Consider the following 23,103-nt stretch of genomic DNA (forward strand, 5'->3'; position numbering starts at 1 on the left):
CCTAGGAGTTAACCATTGCTAATATCTATGAACTCTAACTTTTAAAAGCAAAGGGGTGAAACTGTGGCCGCGGGACTAAAACTGTGCCCCCCTACTTGGAGGTGTGCTCTCTCCTGGTACTTAATAGCTCACTAATATGGTTGTAATGCCTTAGTGGTGACCTGGCATACATAACTAACTTTTTCCCATCAAGGAACAGTGGGTCTAACAACTTCTTTCCATAGTGCGGGGTTCCATGCCAGGTGGTGACTAGTTGTAAGACACAGATGACCTCAGGGAATCTGCACGCAGGTGCCTAAACGAAGCCTTGTGACTGGCTGGTTCTCAGTGTCAGACAGGAAGCCCAGGAGGAGCCAGGGTTCACCTCTGCCACCCATGCCTGGCATTAGAGAGTAGAGCCCCCCATGACTGCCCAATGGACAGCACCCATGAGCTTCTCTTTACTGTCCTAGAGTCCGTCTCTCGTCCTGACTCTTTCTCCTCAAATGTTCCAGTCTATCCCATTCAACCAATCAGAGAACAACACGTGCCCCAGGAACACAGGAACACATCATCTCACTCGTTCCTGGGTCATGCTTCCTTCCAGGAGAAGACACATTGTTTGTTCCTTCCCTGATCTTCACACATGAGAGTTGTCTGGTGCTCCACCAACCAGGTTCTTGCTGCAGTCCTCAAAACACTGACATATAATGGTCACATAAACTTTTATGGAACGTATTATATTATAATATAAAGGCTAAAGTACCCGCTACATTACATTAGAAGAGCAGTGCAATTCACCATAGAGTTCTGTGTCCATATAAGGGAACTCGGCTGAGTTCCTTTGTAATGTCATAGAACTCCTATAACGTGCAGCAGGGTCTATTTAATTTCTGATAATACACGTGTCCACGTTCACTCTCCGCTCATCCTCTATTAAAGCATTTACCTGCTGATGAATCTGTACTGTAAAAATATACATCCTGATATGCAGATTACAGTTTGTTGCAAACATGATTTCAGTCACTTTTAAAAACAAAGTTGTGGATTGGAGTGTCTGGTAATTTGCAGATACATTCTTGCCATTCGGTAGTAAACTCCAGGGGTGTGTTAAATAAACCAGCTGCCATGAATTCCTCCTAGTTAGCCAATGACTTATGGGCTGATTTAAATTTAGGGAGGTGGAGTAATGTCTATCTCCATGACGGAATTCTTTACCCCTGCCATGGTGAAGGTACTCCACCCGCTCCCCCCTCTCCTCTCCCCCCCCTGCTTAGGAATGTCTGCTGTACCTGCGGACATCTCTTGCATTTTCAGGAACTGTTGACATGGCGGTACCTGGAAATGTATTGTAAGCTTGAAGAACGACTCCGTCAACACAATAAAGCAATACATCAAACTTACAGCTTTTTTTTATTTTCAAAAAGAAAATCCTTTTGGAATTTACTTTTGAAAATAATAATTTTAAAAAATGGCCTTTCACCTTGGGAGCATTCTCCTACGGCATTGAGGTTATAAAACAAAATACATTAGATGTGTGGCTTGGATGGGGAAGTTGTGGGGGTGAGGCAACAGGGCGGGCTGGGGGTGAAAGCAACACCAGTGAGGGTACTCTGGTTAAAGTGAGAAAAAGAGACAAAACAGAGCAATATGGAAGCACACGAGCGAGAGAGAGCAGCATGAATGCAAGTGAGGCAGAGAAGCATATGGGCAAGAGAGAGCAATAAGGGGGAGAATTGCACATAAAGGAGATAGCTGGAAAACACATGCACTCTCACAGAGTGCTTAAAAATTAAAGAAAAAAGTAGTTGCCTAAAAATAAGCAAAGCAAGCATAGAAGCCTGATAATAAAAGAGATGGTAAAGAACCTAGGTTTCCTGGGAGGGACAAACACAATATGAACATTTCCAAATTCCATTAGACACAAGGAACTAAGAGTGACAGTAAAGCCAACCAATGGTAAGCAGTGGGCAGGCTTCAATAGTCTGCATGTTCTTTATACGCCTGTAAGATGTCTTTCTCAACCAGACAGCTTGCCCTGTCAGGTAGACTCGACCTAAAATGAAGCTTGTCCCATTGCGTGACTGATGAAACTTCAGGAAAAGAAAGCAGACTGTTAACCGTTTATCATCAAATACTTTATTGTGAATTATCATCTCAATTGATGAATAAGTGAAATTAAAAAGAAGAAGACTGCTGAAAAGAACAAGGCTCCGTTCAGGAAAGTCTGAATAATTCTTGGTATGGCCTAGGGGTTCTGGCCTTGAGGCCCTGTTTTAATAAGTTCACATGCCGCAGCCCACACAACCTACTGAAGAACAAGGTTTCTTGATGCCTCCATGTCAACTCGGACACCTAATTCAACCCACTGTTTCACTTTGCAAGCAGCCGCAAACTTGAGGTTGATCAAGTCAATTTAATTGATGCAAATATAGAATGCAGCTCCAAGAATGATTTCTTATATGTAAGGAAGGATGGCATTTACTGTTGCATTGTGTTACACATTGTGCTTGCGTGCATTTATTTCCTTTGGTTTTACAATTGTTATTCTTCATACAATACAACACAATTAAACACTTGATAGTCTGTTCATTTTGTCACAAGCAGTATGAGCTCCCTAAAATGGGTCCTCTATGAATGAGCATATAAAAGTGTGACAATGTAAACCTACATGTAGAAATACCTCTGAATAAGTTGTAAAAAAGAAACCTCACTAAAATATTGACACTGTTACACATAGACTGATCACAAAACCCAAAAGAAATACTGCAGAATTACTGTAAACGAACGAGCTGTGTGCTTAGGGACTGGTTGATAGTCCATGGATCTGGACAAATTACTGAATTCAAAGAATGGACGCACGAGTATTTGTGTGACATGCAAAGACAGCCTCCGTCAAACATTTTTCTTATGTTAAAAAAGCAAAAACACACAAGACTATTCCTCAATTCCATTCTGTTAGGCCCAGTTGATCATTTTTATAAACTGCTTTTAATATTTTCTGGAAGTTTTGGACTCGATGCTGTGTGCTGTCATTCTCTTACATAATTTGATAGCTGGTTGGAGGGACCATTAAAAAGAGGTGGCCTGTGTATCACCCTTCCTAGTTGTGGGGCCATCATTTGTACAATAACAATCTAATAAAGCTTTCCTTGACTTGACTTGACTTTGGGCCATCACAGTTTATAATGCTTGTTTTAGAGGGGGGATGCTGCTAGGAGGCCATGTAAAACCAGGATGGGAGTTGGCTTGTGAATTCCTCTACCTCTCAATAAGTTATGTGCAGAACAAAACTAGTGGGCCCTGCTTCCCTTCCTCCTACTGGCTGGAAATATGCATTGAGGATACCCGAATGAGGTGTATAATGTGAGCAAGCTGTGCATGCCTAGTGGCTCAACCAGCTCATCATGCTCATTTAGTACATTAATATGACAGGAGCTCTGGATAAGCATTTGGACTGGGTTTGGCACTGGGCTGCCTTGGAAAATGCCCTTGCCACTTAGCACTCTTTTACAGCCATGATGGCTAATGTAGTCGTTTTTTATGGCTCAGCAGAGGCTCCCTCTCAAAGTTGACTAGATGGTAACAAAGACCTGGTCACAGACATTGAGCCCCTCAGTTGCCCGGAGTAGTCACATTGACGATGTTTAAAGATTACAGGTGTAATGAAGGCAGGGAAGGTCTGAACTTCCAGCACCCCACAGAGGGAGTAAAAAGGCAGTGCATAAAGCCATGGGAGAGGAAAATGCAGGGAACAGTAAACTAGGGCACAGTGGCAGTCATACTCTCAGCAGAGAGCGGCAGCAAGATTTGGGGTCAGAGAGGGTTTCACTGCTGAATTATATGAGTAGAATTACCAAGGGGGGTGGGGGTTGGTCAGGCAGAAGCCCTAGGTGAGGCAAGCAGACAGACAAAGAGGGAGATGAACCAAGAAAGGTAAGACTGTTGTGTGGACTGCAGGTTTATAATTTGTACCTCCAAAATAATTGGCCTACAAATGACAGTGTTGGGTGAAAATTCTTAAAAAGCCATGTTAAAAATTGGGGGACCGAAGACACTGCCGAAAGGGAAGAACTGCAGTTGGTTTAGTTTGATGTAACCCTTACTGAAAAACATTTGATTTAAATCTGTAACAGGCTAATGTGTAGACCAATGACACTCCTGGGGTGATATTATTATGAGAGTCACTCAGAACAGAAAAAAGACAATATTTCCGCTCAGCATCTCCCCCTCTCTTAATCTCCTTCTCTTCCCATCTCACTCCCTCTCTCTTTCTCGCTCTCTCTCTTTCGAAGGAAATGCATTTGAGCACACAGAGCTTGAGCGGGCTGCCGAGTCTGCCCCTGCAGAGGCTCTGTGGGCACAGCAGTAAGAGGTGCCAGCTCATGCGGGTAGAGGGTGGACAGCGGCTCAGAGTAGGCAGTTTGGAGAAAAAGAAAGACTGCCGCCTGTTAGCCTTTCGGAACCACAAGCGTCTGAACACGGGTTCTCCTGGAACGAACTGCATTGTCCCGGGGGGCGGGTTGTGTGTGACAGACATACGAGGTTCGGGGGAGGATGAGACCACTCCTGCGATTTGGGGCGAGTAAGGCTCAATAGGGCGGAAAGTAACAGTTAAAAGAAAAAACGGAGAAACTGTGATCAAAGTAGATATGGGTCCAGCGGCCCGTGTGTGGGAGGAACTGTCTTGTTATGAAATATGTTTTCTACGGCCCACTGCGGGACATAGATATTGTACCATCTTCTGTATTTATATCTCAATATTAACAGCCTTTGTGTGTCCCCATGGAAAGTCCTCTGACCACAATATAGACTTTAGGTTTCAATGTGTCGCCATAAATTGTACAATTTTTTAAAATTCAGTACTTGTTCTTGCAAGCGGTCATGGTCTGAAAATATACACAACTGAATTTCCCATATATTCAGAGGTCACTAACATCACAGGCGTATCCACTGAACGAGATGCGTTTGATGCGTCAAGGTGTATCCACCCACCAGTGCAGAGTAGCTCAGCTTCAATGCCCCTAGAGTCCCTGGCACCTCTGCTGAGAGAGAGCCAAATCAGTGTGTGGCAGTCTACAATCATTGTTGTGCAATGGGCACATTTTCTGACAACGGGAACAACACCATCAACTTTTTCTAAGAGGTCTCTAGATTGCTGTCAAAATACGTTGACTTTATGGCCAAACATAACTGAGCTGGAAGCAGAGTTGTGAAATGTTCTTGAACCCTCTGTGATATAATCACTTCCCTGCAAAAACATTTATGATAATGTCTCCATTTAGCATCTGTCGCACTAGGCACAGTTCATTTTTGAGCTACTTGATTTACTTCCAGTAGTTGGCCTTTGGAGCATGGTACGTTTTTGACTTCACATTTACCAAACTACATGATGGATATTGCATCTTTTCAAAGGTTTGGGATGTTACCAAATGTCTGGCAAGATGGCTTGCATCTGCACATAGTATCATTCACCAAAGCCGTCTGTGGATAACCAACAAGATCCCAACACACCATGAAGGTTGACGTGGTCACAAAGTCATTCTTTTAGTGCAATGTGCAGTGTAACCCTCCCTTTCTGTCTTCCTCCCTACATTCTAGAGATTTGTGCAATACTATTTGGAGTTCTCAATTTCAATTGTGTGCGGCCTGCAGTCCATCCCATTGAAAATTGTCTGCCCTGATACAGGGACTGTGTCTTCTTGTTTGACCTTCATTTTTGAGTCCTCACCAGAGACGATGACGTCTGTATTGTACTTTTTGCTCACACATTCCCGGCACCTCTTGACCACTAGGTAGGTCACTTCGCATAAGTTGAGAATGATGCATAGGACGGAGGTGCCAATCATGAAGAAGGTGAAGAGATTTTTCTCGGTGGAGCGGGGTATGTAGCAGTCCACCGTATTGGGGCATGGTTGGAGAGTGCATTTCACCAGTCTTGGAAGGGTGTAGTTTTCATAGAGCATGTGAAAGACATAGAGGAAGACACTGTCCACAGAGGCTTTAAAAAGGAGGCTCAGGAGGTAGGTCCACCAGAGGCCCCCTCGCTTCTTACTAGTGTCGGCATATAACTTTCTGTAGTCCTTTCCCATCTTCTCTCTGGCCTTCCGCTCCTTGTCCTCCCTGTACGCCACATGCATGATCACCAGCAGAGAGGGACAAGTGACGAAAATGAGCTGCAGGGCCCAGAGGCGGACATGGGACACAGGAAAATAGTGGTCATAGCAGACATTTCTGCAGCCGGGCTGGCGGGTGTCGCAGTCGAAGTCACGCTGGTCTTCGCCCCAAACGCGGGTAACTGTTAGAAGGTAGACCAGTACGCGAAAGATGAAGACCACAGAAAGCCAGATGCGCCCAAATGATGTTGAGTACTTGTTGGCTCCACTCAAAAGGGCCTCGTACACTACCCAGTTCATGGTAGCTTCAGGCTTAGACTTCTAAAATGAATCTGAAAGAAAAAATTGAGAATACATTGAAAATAAACCACATTTTGCTGTGTTTTATAATAAATGAAAGCTTGCAATACATGTGTAAAAGCCTGTCTTTAATTTCCATAGTACAATCGAGTTGTGACATCTCTAGTCACATGTATTAATGAAAGGATGTAGCTGTTCTAATGTAATAAGTTATTACAGTTGATATGCGGGCCCAGTCCTTGCATGACGCAAGGACAATGCAAAGGCGACAGTAGAGATTTACAAAGCCATCAAGAGGTGAATTGCACTGTCTTGTGTGACTTTGTAAAGAAACGTAACGCAGCGCAGTGGCTTGTGATGCATTGCGTTACATTTCAAAGTGGTAGGCTTTCCATGGGTAGAGCATGGGAGCTGCATTGTGTGAAACAGAGAGAGAAGAAATTAGAGGTATCTAATAAGATATGGTGCACTTCTGCTCTCTCCTAGTGCACTGCGTTCTGCCTAGCACCAACGCAGGCACCCATTCACCAAGGTACAAGGGTGCCTGAGTTACAGGTAAGATTGTTTTTGTTCAGGACGGGATATCTTCCTCCACATAAACTTTTGAAAGAGGCATTTTCCTCTATTTGGGTTGTGAAGCAGAATGCGTTACGCCGAGTAAAAGGAAGTAACAAGGAGAAATATAGATGTTTCTCCTAATTATGTCTCTCTGTGATAGGTGAAGGATTTTGGTGCAGTGTCCTTGCTACACACATTGAATGCCTACTATATAAAATATAATGTAATGCAGCACAAGCTGCTGTATTTCTTAGAAAAATCACACAAGGTGGTGCAACTCACCCCTTGTGTGGCTTTGTAAATCTTACTGAAGCCTTTGCATTGCCCTTCTCTCACCTGTACCACGCAAGGACACCCCAAAGGCTTAGTAAATCCGTGCCCAAGGATTTAAGAAGTTTGTGAGAAAGGTGATGGTGTGACCATGTGCTATAAGAAATATAATACCTTCTGCTGTACATTAAAAGGATATTGCAAGTCAGCTCAGAATTACATATAAATGAACTCGGCCTTATTCTTCTATATGGTCATGGAACTTCTTGGTGACTTGTTGTATCATGGTATTGTACTGCAGGGGGTACTTTACCCCATATATTATACAATATTCAAATGTCCAAACTTTGCTTGTCCTTTTACAAACCGAAGTGTGTGGCAGGGTATTCCCGAGAAATGCTCAGCATCGACAGACTTAATGTTAATAAGATCAACTCTGTGTGCTCAGGCATTTTTGAGACTCTCTTTAAAGGGCATGATATTTTAGTGTAAGACAGCAAGGCAGATTTGTTAAAGTTGGCTTCTCCTCTCATGACCTAATAGGTGAAAGCTTCCAGATGCAGAAAATGAGCCTTTTTAGGTCTCGCCTAGCGTCACAGAGCATGCTTTGCTCGCTCTGCGAGATCTATTGTCGTCAAGTCGACTTCAGAAGTGGGGTGGAATCTCCGCCCATGCTTTCCATTGGCGCGCGTCATACATTATGCTAAAGACTCGCTTTCTATTGTCTCCTTTAGGGCCCACCCATCCGGACTCGTACATGAGCACGCTCTCTGCTGATGAGCTGCGGCGCGGCACCTGCGCGCTCTCTGCTGATGAGCTGCGACGTGGCACCGCAGGGCCGGGCCGCTGTCAAGCAGGATCCCGAGTGGAGCGACAGCGCTGCTGCTTGTTAGCCTCAGTTCACGGGCTGCAGCTTCTGGGACTCCCTAACGGAGGACAAGGGGATCCCTCACTGGAGAGAGAGGGGTCTCCTATGGACCGGGCTGCGCTCACGTCCACGCAGCCCACGTGTCACGCTCCTGCCTCCAGCTGTGCTCCTTTACAGTGCCAAGCGTAATCGGGATAATCCGCCCTTCAAGCGCTGTGTCCGGCCGCTGCCTGCTCATGATGGGCGGTCAGCCAAGGGGCTCCAGGTTCACGGAAGGACCGGGTAAAGAGCAGGCATGTATGGGGGCTGCTGTTCCGCTCACGGATGGACCTGATGAAGAACAAGCATAAGGTAAAAGACAGGTAAGGGGCGACATGTTTACAGCACCAGGCGTAATCGTGGATAACCCGGCCTTCAAACGCTGTGTCTGGCCGTTGCCTGCTCATGATGGGCGGGCAGCCAAGGGGCTTTGGGTTCACGGAAGGACCGGGTAAAGGGCAGGCATGTATGGGGGCTGCTGTTCCACTCACCGATGGACCTGATGAAGAACAAGCATGGGGTAAAAGACAGCTAAGGGCGCAACATGTTTACAGCGCCAGGCGTAATTTAGAATAATCCACCCTTCAAGCGCTGTGTCCGGCCGCTGCCTGCTCATGATGGGCGGGCAGCCAAGGGGCTCCGGGTTCACAGAAGGACCGGGTAAAGGGCAGGCATGTATTGGGGCTGCTGTTCTGCTCACCGATGGACCTGATGAAGAACAAGCATGGGGTAAGAGACAGGTAAGGGGGCAACATGTATGGGTGCTGCTGTTCTGCTCACCGACAGTCGGGTTGAAGGGCAGGTAAGGGGGTGACAGGTATGTGGGCTGCTTCTGCGCTGGCCTGGTGAAGGCCAATCATGGGGTACTGCCCGATCACTGGAATGACGGGTGAAGGGCAGGTAAGGGGCGACAAGTATGGTAGCTATTCCTTTTATCGACCGAATGAAGGGCAAGTATGGGGGCTGCTGTTTCGCTCACCGAAGGACCGGGTGTATGACAGGTACAGGGCAACAGGTATGGGGGCTGCTTCTCCTCTCACCGATGGGCCAGGTGAAGAGCATTGGGGTACTGCATGGGGGTACTGCTCCGCTCACTGAAGTACCAGGTAATGGTAAGGGGCGACATGCATGGGGTAGCTGGTCCAAACGGCAGGTAGGACGGCTGCTTAAGGGGCTGTACTCTGTTCTCCATGGGAAAAGGGTAAAGAACATGTAAAGGGGCAGCAGCTACAGTCATTAAGGAGCATACTAGTGGACAGTTAAGAGGGCTATGGGTTTTACCAGCTTAAGGACCCGTTAAAGACAAGGAGGTGGGGGTATGGATCTGCATCCCTGAGGGACGCTATGAAGGACAAGTAAAGGGGGGGCTGCGGCTCTTCTTACCGAGGGACCAGGTATCTGAGTTGTTGTCAATCGGGTCCATATATAGACTTTGTAATCAGCCCTTGATGTACCGCAGCGTAATCGCTAGCACCCCATCTGCCCCCTATCTCCCCCCCATCTTCCTTACACCCCAATGACCCGCGCCCTCACAACAAACACCAGAGGGCGCTGTCCGGTCAATCCGATGTGTGGCTAGGTCCAAGTAAGATTCCTAGGATAATTATGCAAATTATAATGCAAATTTGCATAATGTTTGTGGAAAACTGTTTTGGGATTATGCTGGTAATCTGGGTTTGATCTGGCCCTACCGTGGAGGTGGGGTGGGGGTGGATTTGTGGTAATTCTTGATGTGAAAGGGCAGACCCAATTCTGGAAGGAAAACAGGGTGTTTGTGACCCCGGAAAGAGGAAAAAAAGTAGTAGCTTGAGACTGCGCAAGAGCAGGGTGGGCAAATATTTTTTTCCTCTACCCTGGGAGGCCCCTTTATTGTTTTCAGTAAGAATCTCCCACTCATGTGTTAGATGTCATTATAACCAGATGCCCCCTCTTTTCTCCGTCCATGATTGGTCCATAGGTGCTTGACTAACAAACCCACCTCAGATTTTTTTTCTTTGCATTTCTAGGCCTGAAATTGCGGATGTTATAACAAGAGAAAGAGAACTACAAGCCCCAGAAGGCAAAGCGAGCTCTGCTAGTTGAATTCTGGATTCTGTTAAGCCAAAGGGTGGTTGTGATCCAGGACGAGTGGGAGGGTTATCTGTGTACTGTTCTTCCAGATAAATAGTGCTTCCTGTCGAGAATTTTCAGTTTGAGGAGTTCCCATTCAAAATGCCTCAGCATCCCTTCAAATAAGCTGCAGTGGAAACGCGGTAGAGGACAATTTAACTGAGCAAAACTTTCATCTCGTTTGCTCCACAATTTCAGTTTGAGAGCAACATCACTGCACATCTTGTCATTTTTCAAGCCCTAGGAATAGTTCCAGGTATTGCATAATTGTTAGCACCGTTATTATTCTCTCAGAACATGGAGGGAAGGGGAAGAAGTAATGGGAATACACTGTATTTATTCATGGGCTTTTATCTAACAAATGAATGCTACACTTTACATTTGTTTGATTGAAGCCAACCAACACAACAAACACCAGAATGCGCTGGTTCTTAAACTAAAGCTTGGATAGGAAACCTAGGGGCATATGTATCAAACGATTTTGTATTCGCAAAGGCTGCATATCGCAAAAAAACAGCGTTTGCGAATACAAAATCGTAAAATGAGATGTATGAGGCATTTCAGCAGCGCATTCTTAAGGAATCGCTAATTTTGCGATTTCTTAAGTTTGCGTAAGCATTTAAAAAATCGCAAATTGCGATTCCTTAAATGCTATGCAACACGCACCCAAGTTGTGCGATTTCTCCTTAAGAAATCGCAAATTACCACCAACTTCAAGTTGGTGGTAATTTGCGATTTCTTTCAAAAATGCTCTTTTTGGCATTTTTCAAAGTGCCATGTGGCGCACATACATGCCCTAAGGGCATGTATGTGCGCCATATGTGCACACATGCTGATTTCAGGGGCGCATCAGGGTGTCATCATGACACCCTTGCACCTTTGAAAATATTCTCAATTTGCGATTAGCAAATAGCGATTCGCAAATTGAGAAAGACTTCCCATTCATTGCTATGGGCCTCCTGGCCCATAGGAATGAGTGGGAAGGTATTCCTTAATTGCGATTTCGCAATTTGCTAATTGCAATTAAGGAATTTTAAGAATTCGCAAAATTTGTGCGAATTTTTACATACATCCCATTTTGCAATTCTCAAATAGCGATTCTCAAAAAATCGCTATTTGAGAATCGCAAATGGAGATGTTGATACATATGCCCCCTAGTATCATCACAGCTGTGGCCACTTGTTATACCTTCAGAGAGTCCAGGTTGTGTGTGGTATATATTTTATTTACTGGTGGCGCTTTGCATTGCTGGACCTTAGGGTCAGTTTTTCCAGTACAAATATAGGTTTCAAGATTTTTGTGTGCAAAGTCTTGGTAGTTAAAAAAAAAAAAAAATGGAAATGACCGAATGTTATAATACATGACATGAGGTCACTTGGCAGTCCTGTGTTTGAGTGACAAGCAGTCACCTTGCAGCCCTAAACAGAATAGGCAACCGCGCGATGAGCCGTGATTATAGGATGGTAGTGTGAGCAGCCTGTGGCATGTAGAAGGTATTGCAGGCAAGGAACTGGCAGCTCATAAAAACATGAATGGATCCTGGCTACCCACCCTTGGTTTCCAAGGCCACTCACTGGCTGCTCACCCAACGTTTTCAGATCCCTAGCATTATCATGGGCAACCAGTGACCCTAGAAGATCGGGACCAGCAGTGACCTCCAAAGGGTAAGATCGGGTTAGAAGACTGCTGGGATTAAGGGCTGACAGGGTGTAGACTTAGTGATTTGACCATATGATGATTGTGGGGCAGCGCAAGTGATTGAACCGAGAGAAAGTGTGGTAAAACTACTGCTCTTTGAAATAGCTCCCTATGGGTGCAGGAAAAAGAGTAAGCTGTGGCAGGTCCTAGTCCTAAGGTACACTTTCCAGGGTTTCTGAAGGGAGTGACATGCCTAGTAGATGAAGGCCTCCTTAATCGGGAGAATGCTTGACTCCCATCAATGAGATTTCCTGGCTCTCCTTCTACCCGTATTATATATCCTCAAATTTACCATTGTGTTGCTGCGACCTTCTGCCAATTGCATAAAGGTCATTGCATTTCAACTGAAGATGTATCGTTGCCCCACATCACAAATGTACTGGTTAGTGAAGACTAAAGTCACTGAGCACTGAGTGCATGCAGGACATCAAGATGGATAGGACAGACCCTCTGAGAGTAGAGGGAGTGCACCAAAGTGACATAGAAGTGGGAAGGACGAAGAAAGGGGATGCTGGGTGCGTGAGAAGAACAAGTGAGAGGAGGGTGAAGTGAAGAGGCGAGGCAATAATACAACACAGAATACTTATTAGCTGACAATTCAGACAATTGTTACCAGTGGAAACATGAAAAACGTCAAATATTACTGTCTCTTCAATAGTGGTTGTTGCAACTTCTGGGCTATTTTAAAGTCCATTTTTAATGCAGTCTCTCTATTTCGGTGGCATGCATACAACGAATGTCCTGTTCTGTCTGCTGCTTCTTGTAAACCTCCGTTTGTGATACACAGCTGTTTGTCTGTTTTACACTTGGAGTGATATTAGAGAAACTGTCTCTCTAGTCTCCTTATCATTAATAATTTTAGTTCTAATATTCTTTACCTTCAGCAAGTCCCCCAAAAACTCACACTGGGTGATCTTAGTCGGTGCAGGCAGCTTGTCGCTAATTGTAAGATTGGCTAATTCAGGATCACAAACTTTATTTCCAAGTTTTGTTATTTCCATCCACCCATGGACAGCACAGAAGAACTGAGCAGCAGTCGCTGGACCAAAAACCAGATTCAACCCCTGTTGCTAACTCTCTCAGCTTTCCTTCTGATGTCACAGGAATTAAAGGGCCAGCACATGTTCATCTCCATTGGGCAGATTCAGCAGTTTGCACCTGCATCAGGGTTAAGGGTTGTGACTATGGCCCAGATGTACGAAGCCATTTACCATTTCTTAACGGGCCAAACCACTATTTTGGCCTGTTAAGAAATGCTAAATTGCCTTTTTATATGCATAAAGGGTCAAAACTGGTTGAAATTTGTGTTTTCTACACTGTAGACATCACAAATTGCAACTGTGATTTAGGAATCGCAAATAGGGATTACCTATTTGTGATTCCTAAAGCACATGTACAGTGCATTTCCTAAATGCAAATTGAGCATTTAGGAAATGCAATTACCATCGACTTCAGGTCGATGGTAACCATGTGAATAACAAGAAAATTAATTAAAAATGCATTTTTTTAATTGGGACATGAAGCACCCATATGCTCCTAGGGCATATGTGCACTAGGAAATTCTGGGTGTATCCAGGAGGTCCTAAAGCCCAGAGACACCCTTGGCTTTGCATTTCTTAAAATGCGATTTCTTATTAGGAAATAACAATTTAGGAAATGCGAACCATTTCCTATTTCGCCCATAGGCTGGTATGCAATGGCATTTCCTACTTGTGACTCCCTAATAGCAATTCCTAATCTGCAGGAATTGCTATTAGGGAATCACACATTTTGTACATATACTTTTGCATTATAACCTTCTGGAGAGGGCTAGACCCACTGGTAAAGGCAACAAACCAGAGTTATAGACCTGAGTCCTCAATCAACAAGACTGAGGACCTTTAACACCAGACATAGCCCAAGACAGAGGACTTTAATGCGATTAGAACATTTCACCCACTGAGAGGAGAACATTCTAAAATAACAAGAATTTACAATGCAATAGGTCTCCCATGTATGCGAGGTTGAGCTATTGACATTGTAAATGACAATGCCTTTTATTTTGATTCTTGTTTTTAAGACATAAATAAAAGGCATTGTCATTTACAATGCCAATAACTTAAACTCGCGTACATGCGAGACCTATTGCATTGCAAATGCTTGTTACTAATTGTACTTGGGAAAGCAGGTGCCATGTGTCTGGAGGACCAAAATGGAAATAAGGGAGAGGAGTGATAAGCAGAAAATTGTCTTTGACATGAATGTAAATAATTATTTTCTGCTGATTGTATACAATGCACACAAAATGTGTCTTCCAGTTACTAATCTCCATTGTGGGATTTTACTGGTTCAATAGTTTAAGCATTAGGTTTAGGTTAAGAGTTGAGGTTAAGGTCACGTTTACATTTAAAGTCTGTATTATAGTGCAGTGCTAATTCTTTGTATCATAACTAGGCTGTTGTCCAGCATTTTCCCAATTCTGGAATTGTTTGAAAGGAATCTTGATAATTTTGATACGAAGTTCTCGTAATTACCTTTCACATTTATATTGCCTAATTTTTAGTTGGAAGCCTATCAGACAGAGCAGTTTTCTGGTTTGCTAACATCTTGGGGACATTCAGAAAGCCTTCCAGGGAATGCATTCCACCGTTGTGTACCATTGACTTTGTGGTTTGTAATTCACATTTGGTTGCTTTCTATTTCCTGGCTTTATTTGTTTTAGGCTGTGCAGCTTACGTTCCTCCCTTCTCTTTCCTAAATCTGATTTACTGTATTCTTCCACCAGTACTGGATTTCTGTAAAAGGGCTTTAATTCTTGTTCTTATCTTGTCACATTTGCTGTGCAGTCAAAGACAGAGATCAATGTCAGGCTCTGTCTTCCAGAGAGCTTAGGGGCCTATTATCATGGTGGGCGGATCGCCATCGCCTGACCGCATGGTGGGGGTTACCGCCTGACCGCATGGCGGGGGTTACCGCAGTGGATGGAAAGACTGTCAGCCGCTTTTCCGCCGGCAGGCAATCGTCACAATTGCCTGCCAGGCGGAAAACGCCCATAATATGGTGGCAGTGCCTTGTGGGGGGTATGCCTGGGGTACGGTGCGAACATATGCGGGTGGGGGGTACACCTGGGGTACGGTTCGAACATACATGGGTGGGGGGGTACACTCCGTACATACGTGGATGGGGGTACGCCTGGGGTATGGTGCGAACATACGCGGGTGGGGGGTACGTGCCGTACATACGGGGGTGGGGGTACGGTCCGTACATACGGGGGTGGGGGGTACGCACCGTACATACGGGGGGTGGGGGGTACGCACCGTACATACGGGGGGTGGGGGGTACGGTCCGTACATATTCAATGTTGGGATACGTACCGTACATGATGACACGTACGATGTGGGTGATGGCGAGTACGTCGCGTAGCGGGCCCCCTTTTCCTCATGCATCGCAGCGTACTTAGCTTTTCCGGCACTTTTTGGCTCCCGTAAAAATATAGCCGGGCGGAGTGATGTAGGTACGAATCGTACTTGCTGGTCCGTAAAACGCTGCCTGACTCCGTGCGGACGTCGCGTACGCGCTGTCCAGGATCGGAATTGTATGTCTGTAATTTTAATTGTGGAGATTTGCCTGTTTCATCAATGCTACTTTAAAAAAATGTTTATTTCACTGTAAGCGCTGAAACGGTAATCTTTATAATGTATGCTTTTATGGTCACATCGGTGTCTGAAATAAAGTTTTCTGATATTGATATACTGACTGGAGATTCCATCAAACTACATTTCACTACAACAGCACAATTTTGCTAACTTTTACTTGGAATTTCGTGAAATTCCATGAGGAAACATTACATGATTTTGCACACCCCTAGCGCTTCTCCTTCTACATTGGCCTACCTAAGTACACCACAGAGGAAATGAACCCTTCAGGGCCAATCGAACGTCTGCCTGGTCCAAGAAGGGATGGCAGTGGAATAGGATCATCTAAGGGACAACCTAGGCCTCCCAGTGAAGGAAGAAGCTCTCATTGCTAGAGGGAATCTGTTCCTTCAGTTCTGTCATGCAGTATCTCATAGGCTTCTCTTGGGGATGGAAAGGCAATGAAAGGTCTTCATGACCCTGCTCCTGGTCATGATGTACCTCGTTGAGGACAAGCAGGAACCAAAAACTATTTTGGTTGTCCCAATGTTTTTGAACTTTGTAGGTCACAGTGTGTTGTCTCCATATGTGACTTCATGGATATGAGGGTGAACAAAGCCTTGTGTTAAATGTGTGCTGCGTTGGGCCTTGCATTCTTACAGTTAGGATAAATATGCATCACAATCCCTTAAAAAGGGATTCAAGTACCTCTCTGTATGCGTTGCTGCACACAGAAATAATGGCTGACATAAAGTTACAGCTTAATTACATATATGTATGTTTCGGTGGTCCCATGGCATGGCTGCGGGATTTCTTTGCTAGCAATGGGCTCCACTTAAGGCCAAAGACTGGTGACAACCAGTGGCCAGAAGATGGTCTGGGTTCAAAAGGCTGCTGCCCTCCATCTTCTGTCTGTAAGTCAGAACTCCCTGACTCCCTTTGAGTCAATCCTGAGCTGAGAATCACTTCAGCAATGCACCTTCAGTTCTGACAATTCAGATGTCCATGTCAGGTGGCCCTTCGTTTCCCAAAAAGTATGACTTGGCCCGTTTCTGTGGTTGTCTCACTAGCATCTGGTTCAGAGCCAGTTCTCTTCTGAAGATCATCTAGAGAATGCTGTGCAGTGCCCATGGCTAAGTCAAGGCTCCTGCTGGTCTGCTGGTCTGCTCGGGAGGAAGAAGACCTACGTGCTTCCTGCCGCAATGAGAGAGGTCTTTGGCAGACAGTTAAATGCTGCTCAAAGGTGTTATGACTTTGCATCAACCCTTCCAGATATACACCTGATGTTTTTGGTAGTTTGTTTGGACAAATAATGTACGCTCCTTCGGATGGCATGTAGTAGTTCTAGAAAACAAGGTTAATGCTCTAGTTTCATGAGGTGAGAAGGGCTAGCTAGTTCAACTCGAGGCATCCATTAACTGACCACCTACTCCTAGGAATCTATTGAACCCACTATGTAATGCTGTCTGTCTTCCTTTCACTCACCTCAAGTATCTACTAATACGGATGAGGAATCCTTCTAAAAACTGCAAGCCCCAATTGCCTCTCACCTGCCAGGAGTTATGATCAGTAATTTTCTTATAGAAAGAACAGAGGGCCTCATCTACAAGAAAATGGCACCGCGTAGTGCTGCAAGCCATTTAAGCTGTGTTGTGCTGCATCATTTTCGAAGCGGAGGGATGTGTCGTATTAACAACAGTACGACACAGCCCTGAACTTTCTCCTGTGCTGGCGCACTATTGGCTACCATGCACCATTGTAAGCTTCCTAGTGCCATTTTGCAAGGGTGCCTGCGCTGCGAGTTGATTGATTTTGTGAAGCAAGGGACAACTTCCTGCACATAAACAATCATTAATGGCGTTTCCTCTTTCTATGCCTGCTGCAGAGTGCAGAGTGCAGCACACATAGAAAAAGCAAACAATGAGAAGAAATAAAAGTATTTCTCCTTGTTGCACCATTCCTCGCCTCCCCTGGGGAGAAATAGGAACTGCAGCATTTCCAGTTTTAAAAAATGTAAATCTGGCAATGCGTCAAGTTCCATAGATGTTGTGTGGGAACACCCACAGCAACACCCATGGAAATCCCCTCTCATGTCGAGTAATGCTCGAAAGGGATCCATATTTACAAGGCCATTGAAAGTCACGCAGGGGAACTCCACGTGACCTTGTTAATATGGGCAAGCACACTGCGCGACTGGTTAATCAGAAAAAGTGACGCACCAGTGGCGCAAGGGGTATGTAAATAAGCCTCATAGTTTTTCAGCTTGCTAAATATTTTGTTATGGGTTTTTATAACCAATGTGGCCACAGCAATGCTTTGTTCAGTGCAGTTCTTGTTTTATGAATTATTGTGGCTCTCTGCTCTCGACCTTCGCCTTTGTAAGTTGACTCGGATCCTCCGTTAGCAAGTCTATCTTCATATCGCCTGTTTAGAAGAAACTCCTCGTTCCTCACAGACCAAAAAACCCACTGTTTGGCAACCATCTTGGGGGCATATTATCAAGACAGGCGATAAAATTATCGCCGCTTTAGCGACAGAAAACTGCCACTAAAACGGCGATAGGTTAGATGTCCTTCACATCTAACATGGGCTTCAATTGGAATTCCATAGAGCATATTATCAAGCCCATTATCGCCGTTTTAGCGGCAGTTTTCTGCCGCCAAAGCGGCGATAATTTTATCACCTGTCTTGATAATATGCCCCTTGATCCCTTGAGTGATCAGCTCATTCATTTTAACTTCCAGGAATAGGTATCTGTGTGTTTTCTGTAAATAATCTTCCTGCTGGCGGTCTCCTCCATTTTATGCAACATAAATCTAAAAGGCACTTCTTGTGGCTTTTAACTGTGTAAAATAGTTTTCTCCAACTTGTTTAAAAATATCTAATAAGATGACACGTGTATATGTAATTAACAATATACCATACTCGCTTCTGTAATGCATCATGTTTAATGTATCTTTTAACTCTATTGATTGTTTTATTTGTTTTTAGATCATACATTCGCAGGTGTTTATCACAGCTAAAACCTGAGCCGCCTCTAAATTAATCTATCCCTTACTACGACTTAGTCCTGAGGTCGGTTGAAGCATATTTCAACTGATTACACTTCTGATTCTCTATGAGTGTTTGCTATTGATGTACTCAGATTCTCCAGGGGTATCGGGATGCCCTATGTTTTGAATATTCATTTCAGGATTGACACATTACTGAGATGCTGGAGTAGGAGAATATTCAGACTCCTTAGACCACTTCAATATATCCATTCCGGGGTAACACTGAAGGCTCTTGCCTTTCACCGTTCTTCCCTACCCTTTCGGATTCAAGGTCCTGCCTTTCTTGATGGGTGCATTTGACGATGATATCCCTGGATGTGAGTATCGAGCATGATCTCTCTTACCTGCACACTTGCTTCGTACACGGAGGCTTGGCACAACCCTGGTTCAGTTTCAGCCATCAGAAATTGCTCTCCTTTTCAGCCCTTCAAATCATAGAGGCTAAGTTACAGACTGATCAGAGGACCTCATGTTTGGTGGAATTGAGAACTACTAATAACCAGCTTTGTCAAGCCAGTGCAAGTGGCTGTCATACATCATGATGACAAGGGCACATTTCAGACATCAAGGCACCAAACGTGAACTTGTTCCATAGAGCTTGTCTCAGTAGCTTTCTTGATGGGACTATAGAGAAGCATTTGTTCTCCATGCCAATTGTTCACTTATGAGGTGCGAAAGATGTCATGGAAGATGGGTTCAGTAGGATTTTCCCTCTGTCTCAGTTCATCTGGCAAACGTGGAGGTGTTTTTGGAGTATCCGCGGAGGAACAGAAATCCAATCTTGGACCTCTTTGCTTCAATGAAGACTTTCAGAGATTTGCTCCCAATTGTTGGCTGAGGAATATGGTGTGTGGACTGTTGTTACCCTATTCAGTCCTTTTTTTAAAGGTAAAAATCCCTCATTCATCCACTGATTAATAATATCTTTTTATAAGTATGTGCCAGTGCATTGACTATATTTTTGTGTTGGTTACATTCCATTAAAAAAATCCTAATTCTGTTCAGACAAAAACCCAACCCAACTATCCTTATGTCACATTAAAAATATGATCACTTTATTTACAGAATACACATGTAGGGCCAAATCAAAGCCACAAAGATTCAATCAAAACAATACTCAACTTATTTAAGTTAATCTCAACCCTACCATTCAGGAATCTCAGCGCCATTAGGACCCGTTTCGCTCTCTATGTAGGACTCAGGTGAGTCTTCATCAGGACTAAGATCCTAGAGGACTGTGATCATAGGTACGATACTAATGGCTTTCAATTTTCAACACTAGATCTTTGCACTGTCCTTCCTTAGGAAGGAGTTTTTGTGTGTCAGCCCTCGTTTGCTCAACACACAAGATGCACCTATCTTATGTACTCGATTCATAAGTAGGCCAAATTCCCCATCTTTCAGCAGGTAGCATAAACATTTTTATCTCAGGGGGATAGTTATTGTACACATCTGGTTACTCTTCCTTTGTGCAAAGGTGATTAAGTGGTTCTGTGTAGCAGTACTTGAGGTATTCCGTTTCGTACTTTGTTTTCTTTGTTCAAGCAGAGCATGCTTGCATGGCTGTGCTACTGCATTCCAACAGTAAATCCTGGACCGGTGTCATTCTGTTGTGAAATATGTCACAGTGTTCTTTTCTTAGCCATCAGACTTTCCCTTAACGTCACTGCCTTCTTTCACTCTTCCTCCGGTGAAGAACATAACGAGGGGCACTTGTGTTTATCGGGATGCACTTCTTTTTTTGTCAGCTGGTGTCTGCTCTGGGGAGGATCCTCCTGTTGTCTGTAGCATAGTTTGATAAATCAGCTTGAAGCATTCAAAAAAGAGAAATTTTTGATGATCCCAGAACGTTTTATACAGCTTCTCCAAGGAGGTGAAACTTTATGTTGGGGGTAACGGGGCAAATCTTTATCGAATTTACTGAAAAACACTGGACACAATTATGACACCGCATTTAACGTGCACCCAAAAACACAGGGCTCTGTTGCATGTTCGGTTACGAAAAAGACACACAACAGCTGACCATGGTTCAGCACTTCAATCCCTGTTGCTTTTGGAATAAGTGTCCTGTGCATCTACTTTCAGCACTCGCCGTCATTGAGTGCACTGTTACGAAAAGATTCTTTGGAATGGAAGGTGCACCAAGAAAATATTCGAGAGAACAAATTGAGTCCATCAGGCTTCTTTATTCAAAACATTTGTTAAAACCGGCACACAGCCAACACGTTTCAATCCTTGTGAAGAAGGAACTTCATCAGAGCTTAATAACTGATTCCAAAGAATCTCTGTTGCATGTCTGTTTGATGTATCTGTTTGATGCTGCTGAGACATTTGACAAACATTTGAGTCAAAACATTCAGAGATATTTAGAGCACACCATTCTTGACGTTCACAATCACGGAATAAACGTTTTGGTTTTGAACGCGATATTTGAATGACCGTAAATGCCGTTACATTTAAGTCTGTTGGAAAAATTTGGAGGTACCATGACCCAAATGATGGTGACAGATCTAGTTTTGGAAACGAAAATCCTGGGATCTGAGAGGGAGTTGATCAGTGGCTGACTATCCCTGGGAGGGAAGGCACCCCTGGGGTAAAATGCTATGAACATCCCTCTTCCCTGTAATTGTGCCTTTGACTCTGATTGCGCTCTGCAGTGGTATCATCATTTGCCGGGCCCTGATCAACTGCTACTGGCAGTGAGGCATGGGCGCCCCAGCCATTATTTGTCCCAGTAGCAGATGGTATTAGTGGTTAAAAGGGAGGACATTTTAGGGGGAGTCCAAAAAATGGAATGTCCTATTGTAACTGCTATAAAGAATTCTTGATGTGAGAACAAAAAGCATTGGTTGAAAACCAGGCCTAGGGCCCATTAGGTATGGTTACCAGGCAAACTCAGCAGCTAGAGGGGCATGGCAACCGGACACAGGGCAAGAGTGAAGGCAATGGACTGTGTCTCTTAACTGTTGGGTGTGATTCATTCTGATGTTAGCTACGGAGAGCATACCATTTACTAACTCAGTATGTTCTCACACTGTGCCTAGTAGAAATGGGAGATGGTAAATGGTGTGGGGTGTGGCCAATGGGCAGCTCTGTTACCTTTTGGATACTGCCATGGTTCATGAAAACCGGCATTGCCAGAGTAGTAGGCGGGTCAAGGCTTGGCCAAAAACCATACCCAACGCAGGCCTGGCTGGATTAGGGCACATTGATAGAGATAATGTGGGGTCTGTCTCTTGTGTTAGAGGAAATGGAAACAGGAAATAATATATCCTTGGCAAAGAATTTCATGTTGTGATAGAAGATAGAAGGTTTCAGAATTTGAGCAGACTGGCAAAGTACATTTTAACTCTTGCTGACTGATTGAAAAATTGGTCCTGGAAAGTGGTAGTGTAGATGAGCTCTCTTCCTGGGACGATATGGTTTGAGCTGTGGAGCACAGAAAACACAGTGAACATTCTAGAAAAGAATACAGAATTAGCATGTCATATTAAAGGAAGTATTGCTGTGAGTGTCGTCTGTTGTATATGTTAGGTGGAAGCTGTGTCTTGAAAAAGAGGACCTACATTTCCGAACTATGCCTTTGTGCTGTGGAATAATGTCCTGCATGACATCATACCAATTGTGTACATTACACTTAAAGAAAACGTAATTATATATAAAAAAAGTAATCTGAGCAGCATAAGAGCTGTTCAAGCAACCAGTGTGAAATAGCATCTTCCCCAATGGTGGCTCATCCATTATGGTGGAGGAGTGTTGCTCCCCCCAACCCGACAACAGCCTCAAAACTTGAAAAATAAAGCAATAATAAAAAAGTTTTATCATTTTATTGTTCTTCTAAGGGCCAAGTCTTGGGGGCAGGGCCATCACGATGACAGTCACGGAAGGGAAGTGGTGGGCACTGCTGTCAGTGCACATCTTAGGATGACCAGACCGACATGCTTACTGAGATGTCTCTAACCCGAGCTGTGTTGCCGGGTTGGAGACCGCAGGCACAGGCTCCCAGTTTCTCTGGGAGCAAAAATCCAGAGCACTCAGGCCAATCACGGCACTTGTCTAATGCTGCCAGCAGCATGAAAGCAGCGTCTATATTGGCCATAGGGGAGTCTGGTAGCTTGTGCTGCAGTGGAGTCAGAGAGGAGCAGAAGAGTGGCGATGTGGCAGGCAGCAGGTAAGTTGTTTTTCCTGTTTGCCGTCCACCCCTCACCCCTCTACTTTGACTTGACACCAGCCGCTACTGATGTTCCCGCCTTCCATCATCCTCCTCTACCCTCAACCTTTGCCCGCCACCACTCCCATGCTTTGGAGGGGACTCAGTGTGGCATGTATCCCTTTGTGCAAAGATCACAATTACAAGAGGTATGGAGCTATAGCACCTGGGTAATTACCAAGTGTGATAAAGTCTACATACAATATTTCAGCAGGTCAAATCTGCTAATATTTCCCGGGGCAAAACGGTAAATACTAAGATAGGTGGATCTTTGCGTAGGAAGCATCAA

The 23,103-nt window shown here is 44.5% G+C and overlaps 1 protein-coding gene across 1 annotated transcript in view; it reads right to left on the reverse strand.

Moving 5' to 3' along the window:
• Nucleotides 1-2,095: 2,095 nt before the first annotated feature.
• The window catches only part of LOC146857486 (gap junction beta-5 protein-like), a 41,366-nt gene continuing 20,358 nt past the window's right edge, over nt 2,096-23,103 (reverse strand). The window contains exon 2 of the mRNA XM_085648023.1: nt 2,096-6,427. Within this exon, the coding sequence (XP_085504149.1) occupies nt 5,595-6,395 (801 nt within the window). The 5' untranslated portion in view covers nt 6,396-6,427 and the 3' untranslated portion in view covers nt 2,096-5,594. The remainder of the gene's footprint in view (nt 6,428-23,103) is intronic.

Source organism: Triturus cristatus, chromosome 3_2 (assembly GCF_964204655.1).
Source record: "Triturus cristatus chromosome 3_2, aTriCri1.1, whole genome shotgun sequence".
NCBI lineage: Eukaryota > Metazoa > Chordata > Amphibia > Caudata > Salamandridae > Triturus > Triturus cristatus.